The sequence below is a fragment of the Amblyomma mixtum genome, chromosome 7, assembly GCF_055824585.1.
Source record: "Amblyomma mixtum isolate Tamu chromosome 7, ASM5582458v1, whole genome shotgun sequence".
Classification (NCBI taxonomy): Eukaryota; Metazoa; Arthropoda; class Arachnida; order Ixodida; family Ixodidae; genus Amblyomma; species Amblyomma mixtum.
This window is the reverse complement of record NC_143018.1, coordinates 14,517,882-14,544,135: the sequence shown is the minus strand read 5'-3', so window position 1 is coordinate 14,544,135 and position 26,254 is coordinate 14,517,882. Positions and strand designations below refer to the sequence as shown.

At 50.6% G+C, this 26,254-nt stretch overlaps 1 protein-coding gene across 1 annotated transcript; it reads right to left on the bottom strand.

Moving 5' to 3' along the window:
• Window positions 1-9,939: 9,939 nt before the first annotated feature.
• On the bottom strand, window positions 9,940-25,220 carry LOC149335078 (sodium- and chloride-dependent glycine transporter 2-like). Its single transcript, XM_089553871.1, has 10 exons — window positions 25,077-25,220; window positions 20,674-20,952; window positions 19,946-20,067; window positions 17,073-17,205; window positions 14,698-15,045; window positions 13,728-13,856; window positions 12,479-12,578; window positions 11,809-11,909; window positions 11,040-11,195; window positions 9,940-10,122 (listed from the first exon to the last, which is right to left on the bottom strand). The coding sequence occupies exons 1-10, from the start codon at window positions 25,218-25,220 to the stop codon at window positions 9,940-9,942; spliced, it is 1,695 nt and encodes a 564-aa protein (XP_089409997.1).
• Window positions 25,221-26,254: the final 1,034 nt, after the last annotated feature.

The window sequence follows — 26,254 nt, the reverse complement described above, 5'->3', positions numbered from 1 at the left end:
AAAGCGTCACCGCATGGGTGGCAGCGAATCGAGTGGACGGCCAAAACAGCTCAAATGGCTGCTTCTTCAAAAACAGATTAAAAAAATGAGCACCACTAGTCTAGCGTCACTGCAGTTACTTGAAAGCAAGCAATACTGCGATGATGTATCTGAACGAAGTTTACGAAGTAAAACTGTTGTTGCTGAGGGGCAAGCCGCAAGACAACGCAAGTGGAGTGATGTGGATGGTGTGGCGTTCATAGGCCTAGGCCCAGGGGGGGGTGGGGTGGGGGGGGGGGGGGGGGGGGGAAGGCTGCTATCTTCTGTCGTTTTGTCAGCTCCTTAGCTCATCGCGGTCCTCGCATAGAGACTGCAGAAAGGCTTTTCTGTGAGAAGGCTGGTAGAGCCCGGCTGAGCGGACCAGGAACTTTTGGCTGGTGGCACAGCATAGATCCAAAGCTGTTCCGCCATGGTTAAGAGGCGGCAAGCCGAACAATATGGCAAGTGAAACGATATCCTACTGGTTGGCCAACCTCTCTGGCATCCACTTTGGTGCGATTATATGGTCAGCATTGAAAGCGGCGTGAACTATCACACTCAGGTTTGGTTTGGTTTATTGGGGTTTAACGTCCCAAAGCAACTCAGGCTATGAGGGACGCCGTAGTGAAGGGCTCCGGAAATTTCGACCACCTGGGGTTTTTTAACGTGCACTGACATGCCTTGATCGAAATTCGGCCACCGTGGCCGCGATCGAACCCGCGTCCTTAGGGTCAACAGCCGAGCGCCATAACCAATGAGCCACCACGGCGGGCTATCAAACTTTGGTATCAACGGAATAAACTCACGTCCTCAGTCGGCAATATTTTCCTTTGCAGCGCGGCCCTCTTCTATGCGCGACAGAAACGAAGCACGTGTGATAGAAAGAAGGGTGTAACTAACTTGAAATCAACTGTTTCACGCAAAGACAAAGACAGCAACTGGTTGGTAAAGAATGACGAAAAGCAATTAATGGTATCACGGAAGTTCAGCAACCCTAGTCCCTATCTTTGGTACTGAGATAGATGCAGACCGGTGTTCGTGCCTCATTCGAAGCTCATACGCAGGGAACCGACCGCGCGTAGACATAACCATAGATAATAATTATGATAGGCGGCGTGCACGGGAGCTTCTTAGGCAAAATGGGTACAGGTGCTATTCATCAATGTTTGCGCGAAAGCACCATTGCGGGTTCAGTCATGGAGCTCCTATCAACCACAAATAAGGCTTAGAAAAGAGAGCCACGTCAACAGGGAAAACAAGGTTCGTCTTTGTTGATAAGAACTAGAGAGGACAGTGACGCCGGAATTATCAGATTCAAGGATTACAAGGGTTTGTTTCCCGAAAAGCTTTTATCAGAACAACTGCATGTGCATTACGCCAGCACCGAGAAAGGCTGTCTTCCGTTTATTCCTTTTCTGCTGAAACGGAACAGGTTGATGGAGTTGGTTGTCCCATTGTTGTGGTTAGACGATGGTCTGCAAATACGCCTTACACCCGCAGCCTAAGATATCCATACAAAGGCATCGCGCTGTGAAGCACTGTTGAAGCGACCTTATGAAGTGTTTGCAGCTCACTCTATATCCGCTTGCACATTTGCGCTCTGGTTAGTTCAGTGACAATGGTTGGTGCACTTGCATTTGCGTATATATATGCGATAATCGGCGCAGCTCCCAAAATGTTTCTACTAGCAACATAACTTGTAACATCGTTGCGTATGGTTTGTAATGCGATCAAAACATTAGTGGTAGAAAAAAAAAAATGCGCATACACGCGATAACCTCTGGGGTATCTTCTCCTGGACGTTTCTGGGCTATTTACTTCGTCCTCTGTGCGTCTGCTATTTTTTCCTTCCTTCTGTTTTCTCTTACAAGATAACCTGATAACAATGATAACAGTATCTTGTGGAAACGAATGTGTCCGCTTCGAAGACATGCGTTGTCTATCAACTCTGCTGTGCGGGACCATAATTGGCTTCGCGAATATGAGCTGTTGAAGCCCAAAAATGCATTTAAAGGAGTGCGGAAACCGAAAATTGTTTGCACGTTTTTTTTTCTTTCTAATGAAGCGCAAGACATTAGTATAGATGGATCGCCCAGGGAGGGCGATTAATTTATAATTGAGTTTCTTATATTATGTTGTTTTACTTTCGGTTTCAACGGCGAAACGATGTCTATGACATCACATTTAGGTACAGGTCACCTTATAAACAAAAAGGACGACATAATCACTGCTTTTTTCTTTTTGATTCACAGAAAAGCTTAATTAAACCAGTCGAAGTACGTAAGAGTAGGACTGACAAGAACGAACAAGCATTAGTTACATCGCAGTGTTTTTTTTAACGCCTCAAGCGACTTCGCTACTCTTTGATGTCGTAGCCACCGGTAGGATGCTGAAACCGAAACTACATGAGCGAAGATATTCTATTGTAAGTTATCTACTGATCGTAGGCGCCTTCCACGCTGCGATTTCTATTTACAAATGTCGTGGCCACCATTACCAAGAAAGAAAAAACGAATTTTGGTGTTTTTGTGCTCCTCTAACCCTTCAGTAATCCTAAACCTTCAGTAGCCCAGTTCGTTTCCAAAAATTGGAAAATTGGTTTTGAGGAAAGGAAATGGCGCAGTATCTGTTTCACATCTCGATGGACACCTGAACCTAGCCGTAAGGGAAGGGATAAAGGAAGGAATGAGAGAGGACGGAAGAAAGAGGTCGTTTCCAGCCTTACTCTTTTTTTAGCTTTTGACGAGCATATTCCTATTATTTCTGAAATGTTTTTTTTTTCTTACTTGTCGACAACACGTTACGGTGTGCGAACCGTACTCAATGGTTGCTTGGTTTGGTTTATGAGGGTTTAACGTCCCAAAGCGACTCAGGCTATGAGGGACGCCGTAGTGAAGGGCTCCAGAAATTTCGACCACCTGGGGTTCTTTAACGTGCGCTGACATCGCACAGTACACGGGCCTCTAGAATTTCGCCTCCATCGAAATTCAGCCGCCGCGGCCGGGATCGAACCCGCGTCTTTCGGGCCAGCAGCCGAGCGCCCGAAAGACGCGGGTTCGATCCCGGACGCGGCGGCTGAATTTTTTAAATGCCTTAAAATAAGAGACCATTCACTCAACTTTCTTGATCAGAACCGTCGATCGGCATTAATGGGCTAAAAGTGCGCCATACTTGGCGCCGCCTAATTTGTGTGACGCATACTTTCATCCATGGTTCGCCCCCTCCCGGGACTCCTTCATCACGCCTCTTGTGGTCATCGTGTGTACCACGCGGCTCTCAGATAAATAAATAATAATAAAAAAAAAGCACACCCGTGGAGCAACGCATCCGAGCGGCCTCGGAGACCTTCACCCCGTCGCCACCTCTTTTCGCGCACAGCACTCTTCATTCGGCACAAGCCGCTCGGGGAAACGGCGGCGAGGTGGTCGATCCCGGGGTCGCCGCCGTTGAAGGCCACGGGCACGCGCCGCACTGGTTGCGCTCTTCGGCGGGGGTAATTGCTCCCGGGGATAACTGACATGCGCGCCCTCCGCCCCTGCTTCATCTTTGTTTGCGACGCCCTGCTAGAAAGAAGACCGGTCGGCGATCGACCGTTCGACGACTACGAGCGTCATAGAGGCGCGTTTACAAAGGCTCAAGGCGGGGACACATGTCAGGCGGGCGCTCCGAATCCGGTCCGGCTCGCCGCGTCCGGCGGCGCCGCTCCGGCCAGCCGGCGACCGCCGGACGCGTCAAACCGCGTAGATATGTCCGGTGCACCGCGTCCGGCGAATGTCCGGCACGCCGCTCCGGCGGGCAGCGGCAGCCAATGCGAGCGCGCAGAGCGCCAACGTCACGATGACGTCGAGTTCGCGACGTCACAGGTGAGCACGACAGAGGTACCGTGGTGAGCGGTGTGTCGGCTGCTCAATTGTACGGTTAGTTTGACAGCGCTGTTTTCACCGAACACCATGTCTTCGTTCAAACAGTCCCGGATTTGGGAGAACGAACAAGGGGTGCCGAGTGTAGCACCTTTTTTGAGCGCTGGCCAGTCCCGAAGAGCCCGCGGCTGCGGCGTCGATACGAAACCACTAGGTCTAGCGACGACTAGGGCAGTCGGGGACTAGCGCGCAGTTCGTCGCCCGGCGTTGCCGCAGGCAATGTCGTTGCCGAAAGCTCCACTCTAGCACAGGCATGCTGTCGTTGCTCGAATCTAGGAAGCATCCTTTCTGGTAGCATGGCTGTTCTGTATTTTCTTGTGCGAACGTGAAGTAAGCCGAGCCTGCCGGTCGACCAGCCTGGATCGCGTCTGCTGGCGTCATAAAAACGAGCTAATGAGTGTTCTTGACGTAAATAATAAACCCTGGGATAGGGAAATGAGAAAATTATATCATTTTTCTGGTTCATTGGCCAATACCGAGTTGCTGGTAAAAGTAACAACTGTGGTACGAGCGAATTAGTTGCGAGAACCGCCTCGCAGCTGCCGCTAGCTGGCCCGACGCTGGGGGTCCGGCTCGACTGGCGCCCGCTAGCCGCTGCTGAAGGCGCCACAGAAACTGACCATACTATTATTTTATTGTGTGATGATGCTGTTGACAGCAAAGCGGAGTGAAGAATAGGCCTTGAATTATAGCGCAGGCGACTTCCAAAGCGCCGGCCCCTGCCGCTTCGATGCGGAGCAGGCTATAGGCCTAGCGACGACCACGGCAGACAGGCAGCAGCAGAGCTCGTCGCCCGGAGCGCCCGCGAGCGGTGCCGTTGCCGAAAGCTCGCAACATAAGCAGGCATGCTTTGTCGCCGCTCGAGTATAGCATGCAGTCTTTCTGATAACAAGGCGATGCCGTCTTTTCTTGCAATATTTGTACACCAAGCCAAGCAGCGCTCAGGCACCGCTGCGCGGCGGCGAAGTGCGACGCCGGTTGTGGGCGGAGCTTGGGTTGAGCGGCGCAGCGATGCTCACCGCTCCTTGTGTGTCCCTGCTTGCTGTGGTGCGGCAGTTCGGAAGCGGCGACCGGAGCGGCGCGCCGGACGCGTTGCCGGACATGTGTTCCCTGCTTCATACGGCGGCCACGGCAACGCGAACCCCTCAGGCGCGAGGGTGCGCGGAGGCGTACTCTCCGCCCCTCGAGAGCAACGCTGTGGACTAATCGATGCCGATATGTTTGTGCAAGCAATAATACGAACGAAACTTTTTATTTATTTATTAATTGAAGCCAGCGTAATCTCGCACAAGAGCTAATGTATTCCGTGTCGTAGTGTGGAGTGTATTTGTCCAGCTCATAAACGGACCTTAACTTTTTTTTCGAGAGCGCACTCGGCTCATCGGCGCATAGCATATTAAGCGTAGCGCTGTTGTGTAATTTTCATTCCACTGGAGAAGAGCATATTTATGCCCGCAATGCAGAGATGTATAAGAAAGTAACAAACAAGTGAAGGAAGAGCGTTGCTGCTTGAATCAGTGCCGGGTCGGCAGAGTGCATGTATGGGACGAGTTTAGGCCGCATAATTGACCCCAGTATTTCGCACGTCAGCTAAGTATACCCGAAGCGCAAACGCGGACTTAGGGAAGACGCAATAGAGAAATGAGAGTCATGTTCAAAAATATACACCCGCACCTGCTAACACCTCGCAATCTGAGTGCAGACTTTCCTTATATCGGACTTCTTTTTTCTCGAGTACAAAGCGTCACAACAATGTGGAAGCGTTATTATCAACGTTCAGCCACAATTGGACTGAACTAAGCAACCGCATGTCTTCGCAATCTTAGGGTAGCAGTTTAAGTAGCAATTAGCGTATACGTATTGTACAGCGATAGACAACTCAAGAACAAAGCGGCAGGTGCACCTCAAAGAATACCCTCCAGCCAATGGCGTCGACCGATTCTCATGACGTGATGTTTAATCCCCGTGGTCCTGCTAGACTGACATCGCAGGGAGCGGGATATGAGAAGGGGATTAACCGAGGCGTCAATAAAATCGGTCGACGCCATCAGCTGGAGGGCCTCCTTTGAGAGGCATCTGCCGCTCAGTTTTTGAGTTGTATCCGATCATTATACTTTTCACGTTGTTTTATCGCATTTTTCTCTTACCTCCCCTCTGCAATGCCTCTGTGGCCCTGAGGGCAAAGTAAATAAATATAAAGCGATCTAGGCAGGCTGCATGACTACGCCACCAACGAACGGGGGTGGCTGTAAGGAGCAAAAACTTTTGTTCAGAAGCCACACTGAGACCACCCCCAACCGTGGCTCCTACAAGAGTTACCCATAAATCCGCCCCTCGTGAGGACCGCGCATTGACGTGGTTTACTCGGGGCCTCTTTGAAAGTGAACGCTCCCTATAGAGTACTGCGTGCGCACTCGCATGGCATGCCGTAACGATATGGAGGCCCCCAATGCGCCAGGTTCTCGGAAACGGCCCCGACCGCCGTGTCTCCAGACCTCGTGGGAGTCGGCGCCGGTTCACATGGACGCCCGCGGCGACGACGACGCATATTCTTCGAAGCGGACGGAAAGCTCCCTCCTCTCCCTCGAGAGATGCAGCCGCGGTTGTTTTTCTCGCTCTGCGGTCAATTCACCCGGCGGCTTCGGTCGCTTCGGTACCCCAAGGAGGACACGTGGTCTCCGCAGCAATGTCCGGAAGGCGGGGTCTTCGCGGAGCACGCGACTTGTTTAGGCGTGGGTACCGCCGGTGTGAGGTGGAATGCCCCAAACGAGCCAGTCTTTTCGCTAGCCCCGTACCTCGAGGAATTCATACATTTCAGTTACCACGAGTGCAGTACGCAGCGGTGTGGTACTGTTAGAAAGAAAGAAAGAAGGAAAGAATGAAAGAGAGAAGGAAAGGAAGAAAGAAAGAACGAGAGGAAGTGAGAGAGAAAGAAAGAAAGAAAGAAAGAAAGGAAAGAGAGAAAGAAAGAAAGAATGAAGGAAAGAAAGAAAGAAAGAAAGAAAGAAAGAAGGAAAGAAAGAAAGAAAGAAAGAAAGAAAGAAAGAAAGAAAGAAAGAAAGAAAGAAAGAAAGAAAGAAAGAAAGAAAGAAAGAAAGAAAGAAAGAAAGAAAGAAAGAAAGGAAGTGCAGGTACAGTCCCCGTCAAAAGTATACAGCCCAACGGGTTTGTTGCTAAACTGTTTTGCGCGGCTACCTAGCATATCTAGCGATCCAAAGCTTGGCAGGATTGAGAACTCGAAGCCATTTATGGTTCGAGAGAGTACGGTCGCTTAGGATACATAACTAGGCGCGCTGCAGGCCCCGTAAGCAAACCCCTTGGGCTGTATACTTTTGACGGGGGCTGTACATTTACACATCAGTACAAAAAAGGGAGCGGGAACATGAGAACGAACATGGAATTAGCCGCAAAGTGACGTAAACAACCCAGAAACTAAAAAAAGCAATTACACGCAAAAAATTGGATACAAGCCTCAAAAGAGTCGTTGCCTCCAAAAGGCGATGTTCTAGCGGTGCGAGACTCAACCCCGGGAGACGATGTCGCCTTCACTGTCATCTGTGAACCCATCGTTCACGCATGCCGTGAATTCATGCACGCTATTATAACGCCTGTGTGCATGCTTGCACAGTTGGGATCCGCTTAGAAGCGGTACTATTCTGTGGAGCGCGGATTCCCTTTGCGTATCTGACTCCGCTATTAAGGGTCAAGACCCAAATGGCCACCTCATCTTCGCTGCGCAAGCCATTTGCGTCGCCCAGTTCTGCCTGGTTGTGTTAGCCTTGGCCCCGTGTTCCCCGTCCGTAGGGGTCGACGGCCTTTCTCCCCACCTGCTGCCCAGCTGAGCAGAGCTGTTGACAGGGGCGGCGCTCATCCAGCTCCAGCACATTGTGACCACAGTCGCTTCGAGTCAGTGTAAAAGCGAGCACAGCCAGCGGCCATCAGAGGCTCGGCGCTCTTTCTAAGCCATGTAGACACACTGTTTATGCCGTTCATCTCCATCCTCCTATTGTTCGGGTGTCCGAATCCACTCTTTGGGCCGCGGTTCGACACTGACCATCGAGCTTGCAATTGCCGTGCTGTTCGCTCCGGTACTCTGTGTAGCTAATTTTCGGCAATGCGAGTAATTTAGCGGTAATTATATTGCGGATCGGACTGGTTGGCTCGCAGCCAATCCACCAACGCAGCGCCCTTACACAGATAAAAAGGGGGCGGGGGCGGCGCATTGAACCAAACTAGCGTTTATAGCCCTGTACCATGAAGCAGCACAAATTCCTCGAAGACTGCTTCAGGACCTCCAATGAGCGCCTCTAAGAACAACTCAGCAGCGTGTAAACAAATCAGCCGCTGAAGGCTGCGTTGGTAGCGTGGAATTTCTCGAGGGAAACGAACGGCGTGCCGTCGACACCGCCGGGTAACGAGCGCTCGAGTCATGCGTGCGCCGCTTAGGGTCGCCTCCCTTGGCGCGGCTCTCGCCCTCAGGGCTCCCGAGATGGTTGCCCGTGTGACGCATCGGGGTCTTGTGGACGCGCCTTTGGCGTGAATGAACACTGCCGATCAGGAGGGCTCTGCAATTTTTCGAACATAATCATACCGGGTCTCTGAGTCAAAGAGGAGTGGTCTGGTCAGCTGTAGTGCTTTCGCCGGCGCCGTCGTTTCAGGTGGCCGCCTTTCAACAACGTCAGCCGCTTGGGTGTCAACGCCCAACAGATGCACTGTCGTGTGTTGAAAGGACAACAAACCATGGCATAGTCGTCCTTGTTTCTGTCATTTTAAGTTTCTTTTTTTTGGCTTCCTTTTTACTCACCAATCCACCAACTAATCCATGCCCCTAGCCAGAGGCCGTATTCTATAAGGATCCATTGTCTTTTTCCCATTTCGGATTCACTTGGTCGTCTGCATTTGGTCACTTTGTGGTGACATAGCCGCACTTTCAAGAGTCCATGGGAAGTGGCCGGGCCATTGGCTTATTGGCGACTGTATCTCATTATAGGATGCAGCCAGTGGAGAGCCGGCGTATGCGGCGACGATGCCTATCGGTAACAGGGAGACCTGCTATCCTGCGACTTCTACGAGTGGCCGCTTGCTGCTTTTGTCTGATGCCGGAACCTCTGAAGTCACTTCAAATTAAATGAAAAGCGCATAGGTAGAAGCACTATGAAAGGGCGCATGGGACGTACACTTGACCAGGCGTCAGCTTCGAATGCATAACGGCAACTGCGCATATTCCTTGTCAGGCCATTGCACGTGCGTCCCAACATGTATGTCTTCGCGCTATGTTTATTTATTTTATAGGATACCGTCACGCTTGACACTCAGTAGATACACCCGCCGGCGCACCGCGAGCAACTGCCGCAGACGCTTCGTCACGCGCATGCACAGGCAAGGGGGTCGGCGCGAAAGCTTATAGAACTGCGTTTATCAGCTATGATCGCGCGCTGGAACTCTATTCAAGGTACTGTCTCTTCTTAAGGCATTTCATTTGAAGTTAAGCGCACGAGGGAACGTGGGTGATTTGGAGTTATATGATCGATCGGCACGCTGAGAGGACGACTCTGAGCACACCACAAATGTCAGCAAAAACTCTAGCGGAAGAAGAAGAAACTACAGCCGACTGGAACAAGCTGCTACAGCAGGCAACTTCGCAGGCACATTCATCACGATGCCAACCTGTATAGCCTCTACGTCACTGTATAACTCTTTGGTTTTAGGGCACCGATACTCTTGTACACATAATATGGGTACAGTGCGACAGATCTGAATGTCTAGCCCCTCGCGACCGCTCCAAGCGAATCCGAAGTAGTACTCAGTCGCATCGATTGTCCCGCGTTACAGTCTAGTCTAGATTCGACTCGAAGTCGGTGCTCCAGTTTACAAAATTTCACCCAAGCCTAGAAAGGCAACGAAAGTACGTCCGCACAGATTTGTCGTCGAAGTCCGGAAGGAAAAGAAGCGAGACGAAGGTACGTGAGAAGCCGTCCGGTGGGCGCTGTATATATCGCAGTCATGGGCGGCTGCAGGTTTCCCCGACCATGTGCAGTGGTGCTTCCGGGGGCAGGCCCGAGCGGCTCTCGCCCCCGATGGACGGGTGCCTCGACGCCTTGCCCAGCGCGGCCAGGTAGGCGCTAAACACCTCCGGCTCGGCGGGGCCCCAGTGAGGGTTGGGGCACAGTGCGCTGCGCAGTCCCTGCGCAGGGGGTGTTGTGGGGTCACCGTCAAAGCTCTTTGCTCATTCTAGTCGCGAAAGTCCGCTTCGAAACCCGTTTATCGCCATTGTCACTTCTCAGAGATTAAGGGAGGGGGGCGCCATCTGGGAGAGGTAAATAAAGACTGCCGCTCTTCGTCCAGCAGCAGTGCGTGGGAAGTGCGAGCGTCAGCAAGGAATTAAGTTTTGCTGCCTCTCCACTGGCGATGTTGGGATGAAGGACCTTCGTTAACCGGTAAAGCATCACCATCACGCAGTCCTTAGATAAGGGCGCTTTATGTCCTCGTACTAATTAAGAGCCGATGTCTTAGTGTTGTCCACACGGTGCGCCACCACAATGGGCACCTCTGAAGGCTGGTTCGCGAAGTCGAAAAACATCGCGACAATAGCGGCTTCTAACAAAGTGGCGATGTACAAGCTTAGACTTATACCGATTTACCGGACGCCGTCTGCTCACGTGCAGTGGCCCCGCCTGGCTCCAACCATGCCAATGCGTGTGCGCAGGAGGCGTCCTGTAAACCGGAACACGTGTGCACGAATTCGCGTCCTCTGTGCTGAATGTCTCCAATATGCATGGTGCCTTTTAGCATAGCGAACACGTATAGTAGATGCCTCCAGCGCTCGGGAAATGGCAGGGGCAGGGCCAGGTGGGGCCACTGCACATGAGCAGACGGCGTCCGGTAAACCGGTGTAAGTCTGCGCTAGCGTGTCACCGCTATGCTAAACCTATCTATACTCGAGGCAAGACGATGTGAGAACGCTATGCGCGGCCAGCATTCTGCCGGAGTGGCGCTACCACATTTGATTCAGCGCCTGTGTTCCGCAGGTTCAGAGACTAGAGAGACCGCCGCAATGTTGGGCTGTGATCCGAAACAAGCAGAGGCCGATGCGAAGCGTACCACGCGCCGGATGAGCAGCACCGCCCACAGGGGCACCGGTACGAAGACGAGCGCCACCAAGAACTGGGCGAGAGCGACCGCGGGCCACGGGTACGTGTAGTGGAACAGGCTCAGGCCCCGCCACGGCACCACCAGAAGGCGCTGCAGGCACAGCAGCTGCACAGCCACACGCGGAATATGTGCAGTTGGCTTGCCTCTTTCTGTAGAAGTCCAGCCTCTCCTGTAGTTCCTATAGACCACAAGGCTTTGAGCATTGTTCACTTATTAGTGCGCTCGCACCTACTGTGGCCATTACCCGCATTTAGCCGTTGTCTGTTTGTCTGTCTGCATGTCCGTCTGTCCGCAGCAGGTTTTGTGGCAGGCTGCTCACCTGCCGGTGTACACACGCACGCACGCACACACACGCACACGCACGCACGCACGTACACACACACATACACGCACATACACGTACACACGCGCACGCACGCACGCGCACACACACACCTAGCAACCTGCCTGCCCACCATGTCAGGCTGCAGCTCATTTAATCGTAAGAGGCTGGTCAGGAAAAGTAACCTGGGTCGCACACTAACCAAAATCCCACCGATGGCAGCACCTGCCATAGAAGAGCAGCGCATCTTAGCTTGACCGCTGCACCACTGCGCCATGAATGGTATGAGTGTGCGGTTGGCAGGTGCGCCGTGCAAATGAAATAGCTGATTAAGGTGACCGCGTTGGCACATTTATCCTCTACTGCTTGAGTTGAATAACTCTGAAATTCACTCACCAGAAGTATGGGCCAGGCGACGTACTTCCATGTAATGATCCAGAATCGACTGGGACGATGCTTCATCATAAAGGTTAGATCGAACACCAACCGGTCGACACCTGGATAACACATCCATGCTCGGCTAAGTTGTAACCGTGTGTCAAAAAAAGAAAAGATGTATAGTTCTATGCTGTTTGTTAAGTTATATACTTGTGTAAATAAACAAAAACAAGTATCGCTGCCGCTACATTTTTTCCCACAGGCAATACGTGCATTGATGCCCGCCTTCTAACACACAGTATCTCGTGAACACGTTACATGGCTGAAAATGTTGATTAATTTCTGTGCGGTGCGTATAACTTTAGATTACGCTCTTGGCCACGCCACCGGCATCTGGGGTTCATCCTCAAACAATACTGACAAAGAAGATGGCCACTCCGTTGAGCTCCAGAGGTTACAGTAGATTGCTTCCATTGTGTCACACAGATCACATGTCACTGGTTGTGTGATCACGGGTGATCACGTACGCAGAGCCGGAATAGTCCGTATGTGATCGCTGGGCGATCATAAACGAACCAGCCTCTGCAGATTTGATTCCGGGTTGCGATATCCGGCACATAGGTCTAACGAAGCTTCTTGGTGCCACTATTCATGGCGGAGGAAGGAGCTAAGAGCACCTTCCACGCACCGTATCCGAAGTTGATGATCAGCAGCTCCAGAGTGCAGATGAGGACCGTGTTGGTGGGGCTGGTGAACCACTCCAGTAGGTAGAACAGGTACGGACCCGCCTGTGGAGTACGACAGCGCCAGGCGGGTTTCATTGTACCCTGAACATGGCCTGCGGATCTTGACGACAGCTCTTTCCCAGCATGAAAGAAATTTTTTGTCGCAACTATAGAAATATTAGTCCAGTCGTAGGACAAAGTCCTACGACTGTGTCCGACTGGAATAAGCTGCCTCAGAATGTTGTCGATTCTCCTGACGAAGTGGAATTCATTGCTGGTTTGAAAAGTTTGAATGTATGACTTTTTTCTTTGACTTCATTTTGTATTTTTGGTATTATTCATGTGTTTTTTTGGTATTATTCATGTATTTTTGGTATTAATCATGTGTTTCCCACTCCTGCTTGGACTCGAGAAGGAGTCTGCAGTATTTCTAAATAAATAAATAAATATTTGTAGTACGTTCAGTCGACAGTCCGTCTCTGCGAGAGGATTTCATGTCCCAAGAAAGACGTGTATTTTCAGCACTATTGCACAATCTATTGTCGTCGCAGCAGAGTAAGTCCTGTCGCAACTGCAGAAACCGATTTCAACAGCAGGATGACAGGCAGGCAGAGGTTCCTATGTTTTGAAAAAGACTGCCGTAACGCGACACCTTTCCGTCGTCATGTTTTCGTGGCTACTGGTCACAACTAGGTTAACATTATTGCACATAGCAGCCTGTTAACGCTTGAGCGGGGCAAGGAGGCTCGAATGTGACAGCAAAAAAAAAAAATACGTGCGAAGCTCTTGCTGCCTTCGCATTATCTCGTATCTGCACATGCCTGTATTTACACAGATTGCACCCAGTTACGAAGTTATCCTGGGAGGAATATTGTGCAAAAATAAATTTCCCATAACGAAACTTTCACCGATCAGACAAGCACTGCAATACTCAGCTCTTTGCATTGTATGCTCTTTAGGTGTGAGGATCTATTATTGCATACATTGCATTACTTTACGCTGGAAGAGCCTAATTGGAAGTTTTCTGATCCAAGAAAGCTGGGCATTTTAAATCCCCAGCCGTATGGCATCGCTTGGGTGGATGCCAATGATTGATGACTGCCTTGTTATGTTACATAGGAGCAAAGCAGGTAATACGGCTTGTGTCCAAAGTGGGGGCGTTTTCAGTCATGTATTGAATGCAGCAATGCACTGCGTATGTATTTCACGCACGTGTGTGCATATGGGCAGGCCCATGACGAAGCAGGCGACGCAGAAGACCAGGCTGCAGGTGGTCCGCATCTCGCGCAGGCCGTTGAACTGATCACTCAGGCTCGACAGCACCACCTCGGTCAGCACCACCTACGACAGCACGCGACCCAGTGCGTAACATAAGAAAAAAAAGATGCAATAAGCAATGTGATCCTATCACAGGGCTCAGTCATTTGAAACACCTTAAGCCATGTAATGCCCGAGCAACGAAAACTTTGGATGAAAGTAATTAACGTTAAGGAATTCGTCACTGGTAGTTCCTACATTTCAAAAATGTGAAGCAAAAAGTCCCGGTAGATTCGTTAAGAAAATGATCGGATTATGATCATTTATACGTGTCGAAGAACGACGAAATTGAGCTTAAATACAGAGGCTTGCATGCAATACATCAACAGGAAAATTTAAAGCTGCTTAATCCTCTGCGAATTGAGCTGTGCGGTCACATAACACTTGAGCTATTTTGGCTGGGAGATTCAGCTTTTTCTTTGATTTTCGAACAGGCCTCCTGGGTCTCTACAGCTGCCACTTTGTCCATCCTTTGATTGATATGCTAAAAACATTAATTTTCTTTCACTTTCAGGAACTGATATACATATGGCAGCATTAACAAAAGCTATTCCCATTCGGACATATTATCGCACATGACACGCTGGCCACTTTAAAGGGTTAAATCAACCCTGATGATGTAACAATAGCGCAAAACGAACACGAGGGACGGAAAGGAAATGACGCAGACAAAAGTCGTTTACTTTCCGTCCCTAGTGTTCGTTTCGCGCTATTGTTACATCATGAACGTTATCCAACTCGCCCAACTTTCCGCTTTGCTTAAACCAACCCATAGCGTTGTCGCTAGGCAGCGACCAAACAGGACTCGTCCCAGGCTAACCGCACCCTCCGCACTGGCGGCGTGCTCTGGCAGAAAGACACTCACGGACGCGGTGAGCCCGAGCAGGTAGAGCGCCATGAAGAAGGCGAACGCCCACAGTCCGGGCTTGGCCATCCGCACGAGCACCTCGGGCACGGCTGCAAACGCCATGCCGAGCCGCGAGGTGGCGGGCAGGGCGGCTTGGATGGGCACGTCCAGTAGCGCGGCCAGGTGTCCCACCATGGCGTGCACGGCGGCGCAGGCCACCAGGCAGGTGGCCACGTCGATAACCGACACCAGCAGCACAGCGCGGGGCATCGGGTTCGAGAAGTCGCTGAAGCTGGAGAGCACCAGGAGTGCGCCGTGGCCCAGCGAGAGCGACATGAGCGCCTGCACCGCCGCCTCCATCCAGAGCTGCGCATGCGCCGACGGACGGATCACACTTGTGGCACCTTCGCATTCGCAGCAGTGTATAACAGTGTACATAGTGAACAAGGCCAAACCCGCCGCGGTGGCTCAGTGGTTATAGCGCTCGGCTGCTGACCCGAAAGACGCGGGTTCGATCCCGACCGCGGCGGCTGAATTTCGTGAAGGCGAAATTCGAGAGGCCCGTGTACTGTGCGGTGTCAGTGCCCGTTAAAGAACCCCAGGTGGTCGAAATTTCCGGAGCCCTTCACTACAGCGTCCCCCATAGCCCCTTTGGGACGTTAAACCCCAATGAATGAATGAATGAATGAATGAATGAATGAATGAATGAATGAATGAATGAATGAATGAATGAAGAAGGCCAGAAAAAAAGGCCAGCTGGTCTTGCGCCTTCGCAAGTGGTAACGGCCAGTAAATCTTGTGATAGATTTTGGCACCTAGTTTTACAGCCGTGCCCGTTATTAAAGGGAACCACTAATTAATATGCAGTCAGCCGCAGCTTCATGCGTGCAAGCCATAAATCTTTTCTAGTCTCAAGTTTCCTCGTCGCCGGCAGATGGCGGACAGTTCGCTTGTTTAGCATCTTTACTTTCGCAGCAGTGGATCACAGTGCAGCAAAGAGAGACGGAAAGGAAGCTCGCCCTGTACTTTCGCAAGCGGTTATGGCGGGTAGACCTCGTGGCAGGTGAAGGCGTGCGGTATAGCATGATTGGAGGTGATCAGGAGAAAGCCTCGACAGAGCTCGAAAAATGACATGGGCGTAGCATTTTTTAGATGGGGTGGGAGTTGCATATGCTGGGGGTAATTGTTACTTGGGGCAGTCGTAAAGATAATAAGCAATTTATATACTGTCCCTCGTCGCGTAAAAACGCTCTACGCAAAAGCAGTGAATTCGTTCACTAAGAACGCTGTGGTGATTAGCTTGAAATTGCATTAGCCTATATACAGCCTTGTCCGATATTGAAGGGAGCACTTCGTATTTATGAAACCAACACCCGCTTCCCAGACACAGTTCCAAGCCAATGACTTGCTTCGAAACTGTTTTTCTCATCGACGAATGGGACATACGTGACACTTTTTCAAGTAAGTTAGACATTCACGGGTTGCTTTTCTTTTTTTTACAACTTCGAAACTATGCTGCTAATGAATGTTTTTCCAGCGGGCCTGACATTAACCCGTAGCACTTGCGCCAACAGGGTCCTACGTGTGCTGTGCATAAATAAAATTTTCAAAACCCTCTTCTCTGCCTGCTTTTCTGTGCCTCCAATCTATCGCCTGTTTTCCGGCTATTCGGCTAGGCGGCAGTACATGCGTAGGCACATCGCCCAGCGCAGCTCGTTCGCGGACGCACGCACGTCGTAGTCGGCGAGTCGCGACCAGTCGGGCACGAACAAGTACCGCAGTCCCTCGGTGGCTCCGCGTAGGCCCAGACTCTCCACCAGGATCGCCAGCAGGATAACGTACGGCGTTAGCACAGTGACGTACACCAGCTGCGCACCAAAGCGAATGCGATATCCAATCGAGAGAAAAAAAAAATAAACACGTTAACGGCTCAGTACAGCACAAGGTGATTCACCTGCAGCGATCCGATCACCTTGACCTCGAACAGAGCTTTATCTGAGTCTGTACCGACGACCCAGCAAAGGAAAACCATGAGTCAACTAGGCTGAACAAATGTTTTCGCACATTTACTCGGTTCAAAGCGTTAAAACCATACCAATTTTTTAACTCGTTTCTATCGCTAATGTTAAGGACTACCAGGAGCCAGTACATCTATTATTAAAAGATTACCGCTAGTTCTGCATGTAAAGAAACACTAAACAATCTGGAGCTTCTTCTATAAACATAGCGGTAGCTTGGGTGCCATTGAGCTTTGCCCTCCGTAGTTGAAGTCATATACCGTGCAGAAAGCATTGTGTATAGTGTGGCCAATGAATCACTGTTCCTGGTCACACAGTATAATGTTTGAAACGCATTCACTAAAAGGAGAAGAGGTGAAAAGGTATTGCGCGTACGCGTCGATAGGTGCCGATGTCTCGTCGCGTGAAGGCGAACACGTGAGCCCACACGAGGAAGAAGCTGACCAGCATGTCGATCTTGATGCTCTCCATCTCGGTGAGGCTGCCGCTCGCGCCAAGGATCTTCACGCTGCACGCGAGTACCAAGGAAATCGCCTACATACAAAACAGGAAGCTCGTACGCGGCATTCACCATCTGCCTGTGGGGTGGTATAGCCCACACCGGACATGACACGTGAATTCGCGTGTGTGCGTGCGTGTAGAGAGAGAGAGAGAGAGAGGGGGGGGGGGGGGGGGGCATAAAGAAATGGCGCAGTAACTGTCTCAAGACGGACGCCTGAACGGCACCGTGAGAAGACTGGGAAGGAAACGGAGGAAGGAAAGAAATATGCCTAGCGCGCGCCACCGTCTTCTTGGGGGAGATTAGAGATTCTGAAGAGAGGAAATGGCGCAGTAAATGTCTCACTTCTCGATGGACACCTCAACCACGCCGTGAGGGAAGGGACGAAGATGGGGGTAAAAGAAGAAACAGGGGCGGTACTGGACGGCTCCCGAATAATTTCGACCTCCGGGGGTCTTAACGTGCACTGACATCGCCCAGAACACAGGTTTTTTTTTTTTTTTACAGGTGCTTTTTGCGTTTCGCCTCCACCGAAACGTGGCCACCGTGGTCGGGTTCGAACCCGGTTACTCTGGCTCTGTAGCCGAGCGCTCTAACCACTGAGCTCCTTGAGGACGTCACTTTCGTTGCGGTGCGCGGGTAGAGGGATGGGGTAAAGGGATATCGGAACGGGCGGGTCAGGACGCGAAAAGTGAAACAAAGTGAAAGAAGGGAGATAGGACGAGGTGCTGTGGCGGGGAACATTGGGATTAGTTTCACCCCCTGAGGTTCTTTCCCGTAGCCGAACACTGTACGTACAGCACAAGGGTGATACTGAAGTTTGGGCCAATTGGGTTGGTACATAATACAGGAAATTTGTAGCAGCGCGAACGAAACGGGGACAACGGGAGAGAACTATCACGACAAGGGTGATCTGATTACGGATATCGAAATGCGGCCGCCGCGGCAAGGATTCGCATGGTCCCATAGTACACTGTTGGGTAGCATTTCACGTGGTCGAGTCTGCGCTTGCTTCGAAGCTTCGCATGCCTCAAATATCGAATACGGGACGTTGCCAGCTCCACAGGTCAAAACGAAGGGGTACAGAGAGGCACGCTTTGGTAACAGAAACCCCCACAACAAATGGTTGCACCGTCTCTACGCAAGCGCAAGTTGACCCTCGCCTTGAACTACCGCCGTCCGTACCAGACGTTTAGCTCAGCTTACGTAGGGAATCGTTACGCGATATCGCACACGTGTAGCACACAGCTGCGGGAACCTCACGGTAGTCTCTCTTACGTAATACATTACAACACACTACAACGCCGCCTCCAACGACCCGGGCATGGTTCAAAGCTGTAGCCGTGTCTCGTTCCGCGCTGTTCCTGACGCGTGGCACGGTCGGCCGGTCACAGTTATCGCATTGCCGGCTGCCGCATGTGTAAGATGAGTCCACGGCGGGCGCACGCGACATCCGAGCGTCCGTTGGCAGCGCTCGTTCGATATGTGTGCATACTCGATTCGCGGCGGTCGACCACCGCTCCGCGGCCGCATTGAATTGCACGGGTGTGGCTACATGGCAGCGGGTCTCCGTAAGCGTGGCTCGTTATTGGAGGCCCCTCGCGCTTTTTCATTTCTGGTCTCCTGCGGTTGATATGGAGCGTAGAAGTCTTGCCGCGAGCGTTTAATCAACGGTGGGAGACGAGCTCCGGTATATAGCCGTTGAACGATGTGATCGTTGGGCAAACGGCGTTGCGAAGAAGCCTGGATACGGTAAGCGCGTCTCTGCTGTGGTCGAAAGAGAAAATAAGAGACGTGTTTCCACAAATGTTCCAGTTTCGAATATCTGCACGTGCTGGTTTGACATACGCAGCGCGGGGGCAATACCCCCTTTTCGTCCGTCTCATATTGGCAGGTTAGGCCTACTTATATTTTGTTCTTCCTGCACGCAACTCTGCCTTTCACTCCGTCGTCACTGCCTCGGTTGCCTGTTTATGAATCCCATAGTGAGGAGAAGAACAGCTTTAGGGGACCAGCACTAGCTAGTGCTGGTCTCTAATAAAGTTTTTCTCTTCTTAAATGTGTGTTTAATTGATTCGTTAAGGCCCGTTGGTGATCTGTCAAGTCCAAATAAAGCCAACAATTTCAGGAATGAGCAGGAAGGCATGGGAAATCGAGACAGATAACGGGAGTGTTATAGACATAGGAGAACACAAATAAGTGCCGCATGAGGCTCCAAACCAAGCATAGCACAAAGCTCCTTGAGCTCGGGACACTCCCAAGAACTGCATAAGCAATACCGCGTGGTCACAATTCCTTCAGAGTGATCTGATCACTGGTATTCCACCGTTAACTCACCTGGCTTGGTAAGCAGAAAGAGATTATGTCCCGTTCCGGCGGCGATAAACGACGTAAGGAAAACAAACATAAGGTGGCTCGGAGGCAGTATGAGAAACAATTGGGACTCACATGTATTAGACAAAGTTTGCTTGGAAATTCGTCGCCCGTCTTGTGTTTCTGTATTACCTCAAAGCTATTGGTGGTATGTGGGGTTTGAAGTCAAACAGCGCACATGTATGGCCTATAGTGCAGGGCTGTGGGCGTTTTATGGTTACCCGTTGATTAGAAACGGCAGATACGCTGTGCATTCAAGTTTGAGTGGCAATGCTCAGCATTCGAAGCGCCTTCAGTAGCTGTCTACATGGTTTCCGTAAAAGTTGGCTGCTCCCATAGAGAAGGCAGCCCGTGGGCAGAATCCGTTGCGACTCACTAGAAGAACTGGTACGCGGCCATCTCGGTGCCATTGACGCAGCCGTGGTGGTCAGACTCGTTGGCCGGTACTCCTGGGCGGATGGCATCGTCGCCGCCTAGCTCTTGCTCGTAGCATTGGCGCTGCGAGGCGGAGAAAATGAGGGTGAAGCCGGTTTTTCTACTCACGAAAATGAGCTTAGGTGAACCGCCGATTTCTGGTATTACCATTAAACGAAATAAATAACGAAAATGTAATCGTAACCTGGTTGCTTTCTTTATTGCACAACAAGGCAGCAAAGATTCATATTTCAGTTACGCAACACGACAGAGGAGTTTGAACGCGCAAGCTTGGTCCACATTATTCGATCCGCGACCGTAAACTGCTGGTGAAAGTCCCCAGGCCACGAGCCTGTTCTGAGCTTTGAGGGCGAGGTATTTACCAACGCCCGAAACTAACAACATCTGGACGCACAACAAGACTCTCATGCAAACGACCTTGAGAGCTTTTTACGCGCCGTATGTGCCGAGCTGTATACCCCTCAAAAACAGACACTGCAGCCTTGGACCTTTTGACAAAGACTGTACCTCCACTTCTGTGGGCTTGAGCGGGCTTGCCCGCGGCTTCTAACTCGTCATACTAGGGAGGCTTTTGTGACTCTCCAACTGTCTTCTTTCTTCAGAGTCTATAGATTCACCACCAATCCATCTCCCCTCTTTCCCAAAGAGTGTCGTCACTAGAGGGCGCACCTCGGCGTCGGCGGTGGCGAAGCAGGTGTCGACGTGCGCGCCCCAGGCAGTGTCGCAGTGCGCCCAGGGCATGTCTATGGCGTACCACAGGTAGAGCAGCGTGTAGGCGAGCACCGCGTTGCCCAGCAGCGCCGCCACAGCCGCCTGCAGGCAGACGCTGGCGCCCAGGCCTCGGCTCAGCGGGAAGCACTGGAAGGCGCCCAGGAGGCCCGCGCCCGCGAACTGGCCCAGGCACATCTCCAGGCACAGCACGGGCTTGGCCAGCAGCGCGGTGGTCACCTTCCGCGAACAGCATCAGAGATAAAAGGCACTGCCAGGGTTTGGTTTGGTTTATGTGGTTTTAACGTCCCAAAGCGACTAAGGCTATGAGAGACGCCGTAGTGGAGGGCTCCGGAAATTTCGACCACCTGGGGTTCTTTAACGTGCACTGACATCGCACAGCACACGGGCCTCTAGAATTGCCAGGGGTCTCTCCCTAAGTATAGAGCAGAAAGTTCAGATAGCGGGTACAACTTTAGAGACCTTTATAATAAGGGAGTAATTACTCACTGGCATCCATTCAAGCGCAGCCATACGGTTACGAAGGAAAGCTATACAGCTGCCACAGAAACTTTTTAGTTAAAGAAAAATTCGTTCGGGTCCGGGACGAATTTTTCTTAAATTTTTCGACGGAGGCGAAATTCTAGAGGCCCGTGTACTGTGCGATGTCAGTGCACGTTAAAGAACCGCAGGTGGTCGAAATTTCCGGAGCCCTTCACTATGGCGTCCCTCATAGCCTGAGTCGCTTTGGGGCGTTAAACCCCAATAGATCAATAAATCAAATCTTTCATTTCTCATTAACTACGAAGTTTCTTGTCTACGGCTGTATCCTTAAAAGCTTCAGCATATATTCAGTTTGGCGCGGAGAAAGGCATTTGCGGCTTCGTAACTCCTGAGTTAGCATTCGACAGCTTATCGGGAGGCAGCTTTGCATTTGTGCCCCAAAGTAGCGAATGCCTTCTATCGCAGATGGTCAGTGCACGATAGCTCAATCATCGACAGACTTTGTGGGATTTACATTAATCCTCATTGTTATGATTGTATCCATCACTCACCTATTCATTCGTTACAAATGCGCGCTAATCGGTCACCAGTCTCGGAACTGCCGGGCTACGCCGTTTATCGTTCAGATGAATACGACGCACAAGAAACCAATACAAAGCGACGCTGGCTCAGGAACAAATGCTTAATCCCCTCCTTGCCAAAGAACGCAACGTGGAACCTGTAAAGGCAAGAGATTAATCTCTGACGTGTCACATGGATGGAGAGTGAGCCCAACGCAGTCGCCGGTTTCGAATCTTCCGAGCAGACAGACTCTGGAGGTGCAGCGTCGATGCCTTGCTCAGCCATTATTGGTCCATTCATGGAGTGATTTGGATGAATAGGAGGCGCACAATGAGAGCTTCGTTGTCGACCGCTATACGGAGCCACGTGCCACTTTGCGGACGACAGAGGGGGCGACGAGTGGGCCTTTTAAGAGGTGGGTCCGGCCGTAATTGGGAGCCGGATGTGAGTCACCGCTTTTAGCTGCTCCCGCGCGATGAGCGAGAAATACACTCAATAGAGGCCCCGTATATACGGTATACACTGTGCGTGGTTGACATTAACGAGAGGTTAATGTGGTGCGACAGCTGTGCTGTGCTTCGTGAATCGTGCAGCGCGGTTATGGAAAACATTCGAAGATGAACACTTTCGCAGGAATGTCTGCGGTTGTGTAAAACTTAATAGGGAGGATGAAATCAGACGAGTCAATCCACTCCGGGCGATTTCAGCAGGTACTTACCTTATTCAGGAGTTTCTTAATAGTCTTGCGCAGCAGATACTTTTGTGCGTGACCGTCTTTTTTTTTTTTTTTGGTCGGTCAAGTGGTCTAGGCAGGCCGGGCCTAGGCAGTTCACACAGTAGTCAGAAAATGTATAACTGTTTCAGGCGTATATTTAATTTGCCACTATTCCAGAAAAGTCCTCTTCAGTGATCTGAATTTACTGTCGCAGGTTCAGCTTTCTTGGACCTAATTTTTAATTGTGAGGCAACTATGAAATATTTGTCAGATACTGTTATGAACATATTAATGGGAATTTTCCAATCTTCTGATGCGTAGCAAACCTTTCGTTCAAAGTATTTCCATCACTCATATCGAGTAGTCAAGACTGCCGTAGAAAACCAATGAGGCGTTTTTCCGGCCATAAATGGCAGGAAACTACAAGAGTCCAGAGCAGGAATTTGCGGATATATATATATATATATATATAGAGAGAGAGAGAGAGAGAGAGAGAGAGAGAGAGATTATTGTGGTGCAATCTTACGATATGTGTAAAAAAATGCGCTCAAAAACAACTTGCAGTTGAAAAAATGGGCTTTTCCAGGATTTCTGGGTGTGATTAGCGCGACAGTATTGAACTCTTTAGTCGGCGCTCCTGATTTTCACAGTGTTCAGCCCATGCGTCGCGTTTACAGCTTCTGTTAATCCCCTCACTGACGTATCTGGCGGAGATTCCAGCATAAGTCACCTGATAAACTTGCTCTTCCAGTGTATGTGCATTTTTGAGAACGCGGCAGCTAACGCCAAGAGCGTCGAAATGACTAAGTGAAACCCCATGCCATTTGGAATGGGGACGAGCAACTTAAGACGAACAATTTAATGTCCGTGCGGTGGAGACCCGGAACAGGGGACACCGCAGGATGACTGCTTTCTCGCCTCGTCTCAAGCGTGAGGTTTCGATGTGAAACGGATATTTACAACCGCATTTAAAAAGCGTTCAACAGTCTTCAATGACATCCTGAAAACTGGCTTCATATTCGAATAGAACTTCTGTGTCGAGTTTAATAACCACGTCACGGCCACCGCTCGCAAGAACATGGCCGCATAATGCTGGGACTGAACATGAACCTGTCTGGACCCCCCCACTTTTTTTTACGTGCACAGCTGGCATCAGGTCGAAATTTGTAGCTGTGTGGCAGCGTCTGATAGCAATAGACCCAGTGCTTGCCAAAGTCGTCTGGGCGAACTTAATGGGTTCGTTGCTTGACCTTTAACATAAAGAGTGGCGCCTTCAAAAATCGAGCAACTGCGTCTTCAAAACCGTTCAGCGCAAACAGGCAAATGCACGCCGCAAAGATCACCCCTTGTCCTGTAGAGATCTTTCGTTTGTATACTTGTTCATTTGCACAGAGTTCACTGGAGATAACATATTTTCGTGCCCAGCCATGTCCAACATTGGTGGAGATAAAATTTTGGTTTGGTTTGGTTTGGTTTGTGGGGTTTAACGTCCCAAAGCGACTGAGGCTATGAGAGACGCCGTAGTGGAGGGCTCCGGAAATTTCGACCACCTGGGGTTCTTTAACGTGCACTGACATCGCACAGCACACGGGCCTCGAATTTCTCCTCCAAAGAAATTGAATATTGAATATTGGAAAATTGTAAGGTACTGCTGTGGAAATACTGAACGTAATGGTCGATTCTTCCGATGTATAGCAAAATTTTTCTTTTAAAGTTTTCCTATCGCCCGCATTTAGAAGTTAAGACTGCCTTACGAAGCCTATAGGAAACGCTTTTGACGATAGCAAAACGGTTAATAGCAAAAAAAAAAAAAAACAAAAAAAAAGCCTGCCGATGGGAGATGTGCGGGTACATTCATTGTTATAGTGAAATCTTAGAACATATAAAACAAAATGTACGTTCATAACCATTTTCGAGTTCAGAAATGCTCTTTTCTAGAATTGTTAGGTACGAGCTACGCGTACTCTTCTAAAGAAGATTCGAAATAACCAGCGCGAAAACAGACGGAGACAAGAGAAGAAACACTGACGACAGGACGGCTACGTCCTGTCGTCTGTGTTTCTTCAGTTGTCTCCGTCTGGTCATTTCGAATCATGTCCCACCAACTCGCCCAATGAGCAATTTTGAGAATGTGGTTCTAAAGAAGCACTGACTGTGACGGAGTGTGTTCTCCTCGGGTCATTTCAATCGACGGGCTACGTTCCTGAGCTGTTAATATAAACGGATCTACGCGTCGACATTTTATTCGGCCAAACCACACACGAGACTTCCCTCAAACATGATGAAACTCTGTAGACCAGTACAGCGGTCTCGAGAGAAACCTAGCCGTGCGAAAAAAAAATTCTTTTCCAGACCTCTTATCGCTCTCACGATGCGTACAGAATCTTGTCACGACACGCACTTAATTAGGTCCGCCTTCCCCACTTTCCGCATCGTCGCAGGCACGTAGCAGACGAGCGGAGACAAAAGGCGCAAGGCATGTTGGGACACGCGGGCAGCCCGACGCGTAACCGTCTTGGCGCGTGAATTGTGCTTCGCGTCGTCTCCCAATTAGCGCGAGCGACAGGAGCATGTCCGCGCTCACCAGGTAAGCGAGGAGGAAGCACCCTCCGCCCCCTTCGTAGACGGCCTTCGGCAACCTCCACAGGTTGCCGACACCCATGGTGACACCGAGGCAGCACAGCACCAGCTCCGTCTTGCGCTCCCAGTGAACGCGGTCATCGGCCATGATGATGATGATGTTGCCTCCGCTTCAGCCCCCAGACAGTGTCAATCTATACGGCCGTTTACTGCAAGGAAGAAAATGTGGCCGTTCTTTCTCCACGTCCGCAGTGGCGACTGACACCGAGACACGGGTGCTGTTATCCGAACGGCGGCGTCTTTATTGTATTATCTATATCCGCTCATTTCCTCTTTAATCACACTATATCATAGTACACGGCGTAGATATGCGATGAAAACCAAAAGTATGGAATCTGCTGTACTGAAAACGTATGGTTCATAACCACGCGATAATTTCTGACATCTCCTGTGGTTTGATACGGTGAGTTGATGGCCGCACCACACAGTGACTCCTGTTCTGAGATCCGTCGATACGCTATTGACTGGCCCTTATTCGTGGCCTGTCAAACTAAGATGTCCAAAGATTGTTGGTGGGACGCGATGGCTCAAATTCATGGCTCTCACGCATGAGGAGCGAGGTGCATCTTTCGAATTTCCCGTTGGCATATTTACTTGTGTGTTGGTAAACAAGGTTTCAAATACGCTTCACGTCGCCTATAGATCTATCAGTAATATTCAGTGAATTGCAGTGCGCCGCTCAGTTCCAGCAGGTAGGCTTCTATGCTACCTACGCCGCGGCGGTGGCTCAGTGGTTATGGTTATGGTGCTCTGCTGCTGACCCGAAAGATGCGGGTTCGATCCCGGCCGCGGCGGTAGCATTCAGTGGAGGCTGACTGACAGACCCGTGTAGTGTGCGTTGTGAGTGCACGTTAAAGAACCCCACGTAAACAAAATTATCGGCGTCCCTCATAGCTTTAGTCGCTTTGAGGCATTACACCCCAGAAGCCAATCCAGAAACCATGCCTACGTTATACGCTCCTACATTCACCAGCAGCTAGGCTGTTGCAGTCTAGGAGCCTATGAGGAGCAGAGACTTCAGTGAATACAGGAGAGGTCTGCCTGGTTATTAGCCTAGCATGCTACTCCAGCTAGGAGCCTAAGCTCTTAGATTAAAAGCAGTTGTGTCCCGCAGTTGTGAAT

Excerpts from the sequence above, each read along its gene's own strand:
- LOC149335078 (XM_089553871.1), bottom strand. The coding sequence starts at position 25,220 with ATGGCCGATGACCGCGTTCACTGGGAGCGCAAGACGGAGCTGGTGCTG. Across the intron at positions 20,953-25,076 it reads GCTTCCTCCTCGCTTACCTG|GTGACCACCGCGCTGCTGGC; the intron begins GTGAGCGCGGAC and ends TGTTCGCGGAAG. Across the intron at positions 20,068-20,673 it reads TCGCCACCGCCGACGCCGAG|CGCCAATGCTACGAGCAAGA; the intron begins GTGCGCCCTCTA and ends TCCGCCTCGCAG.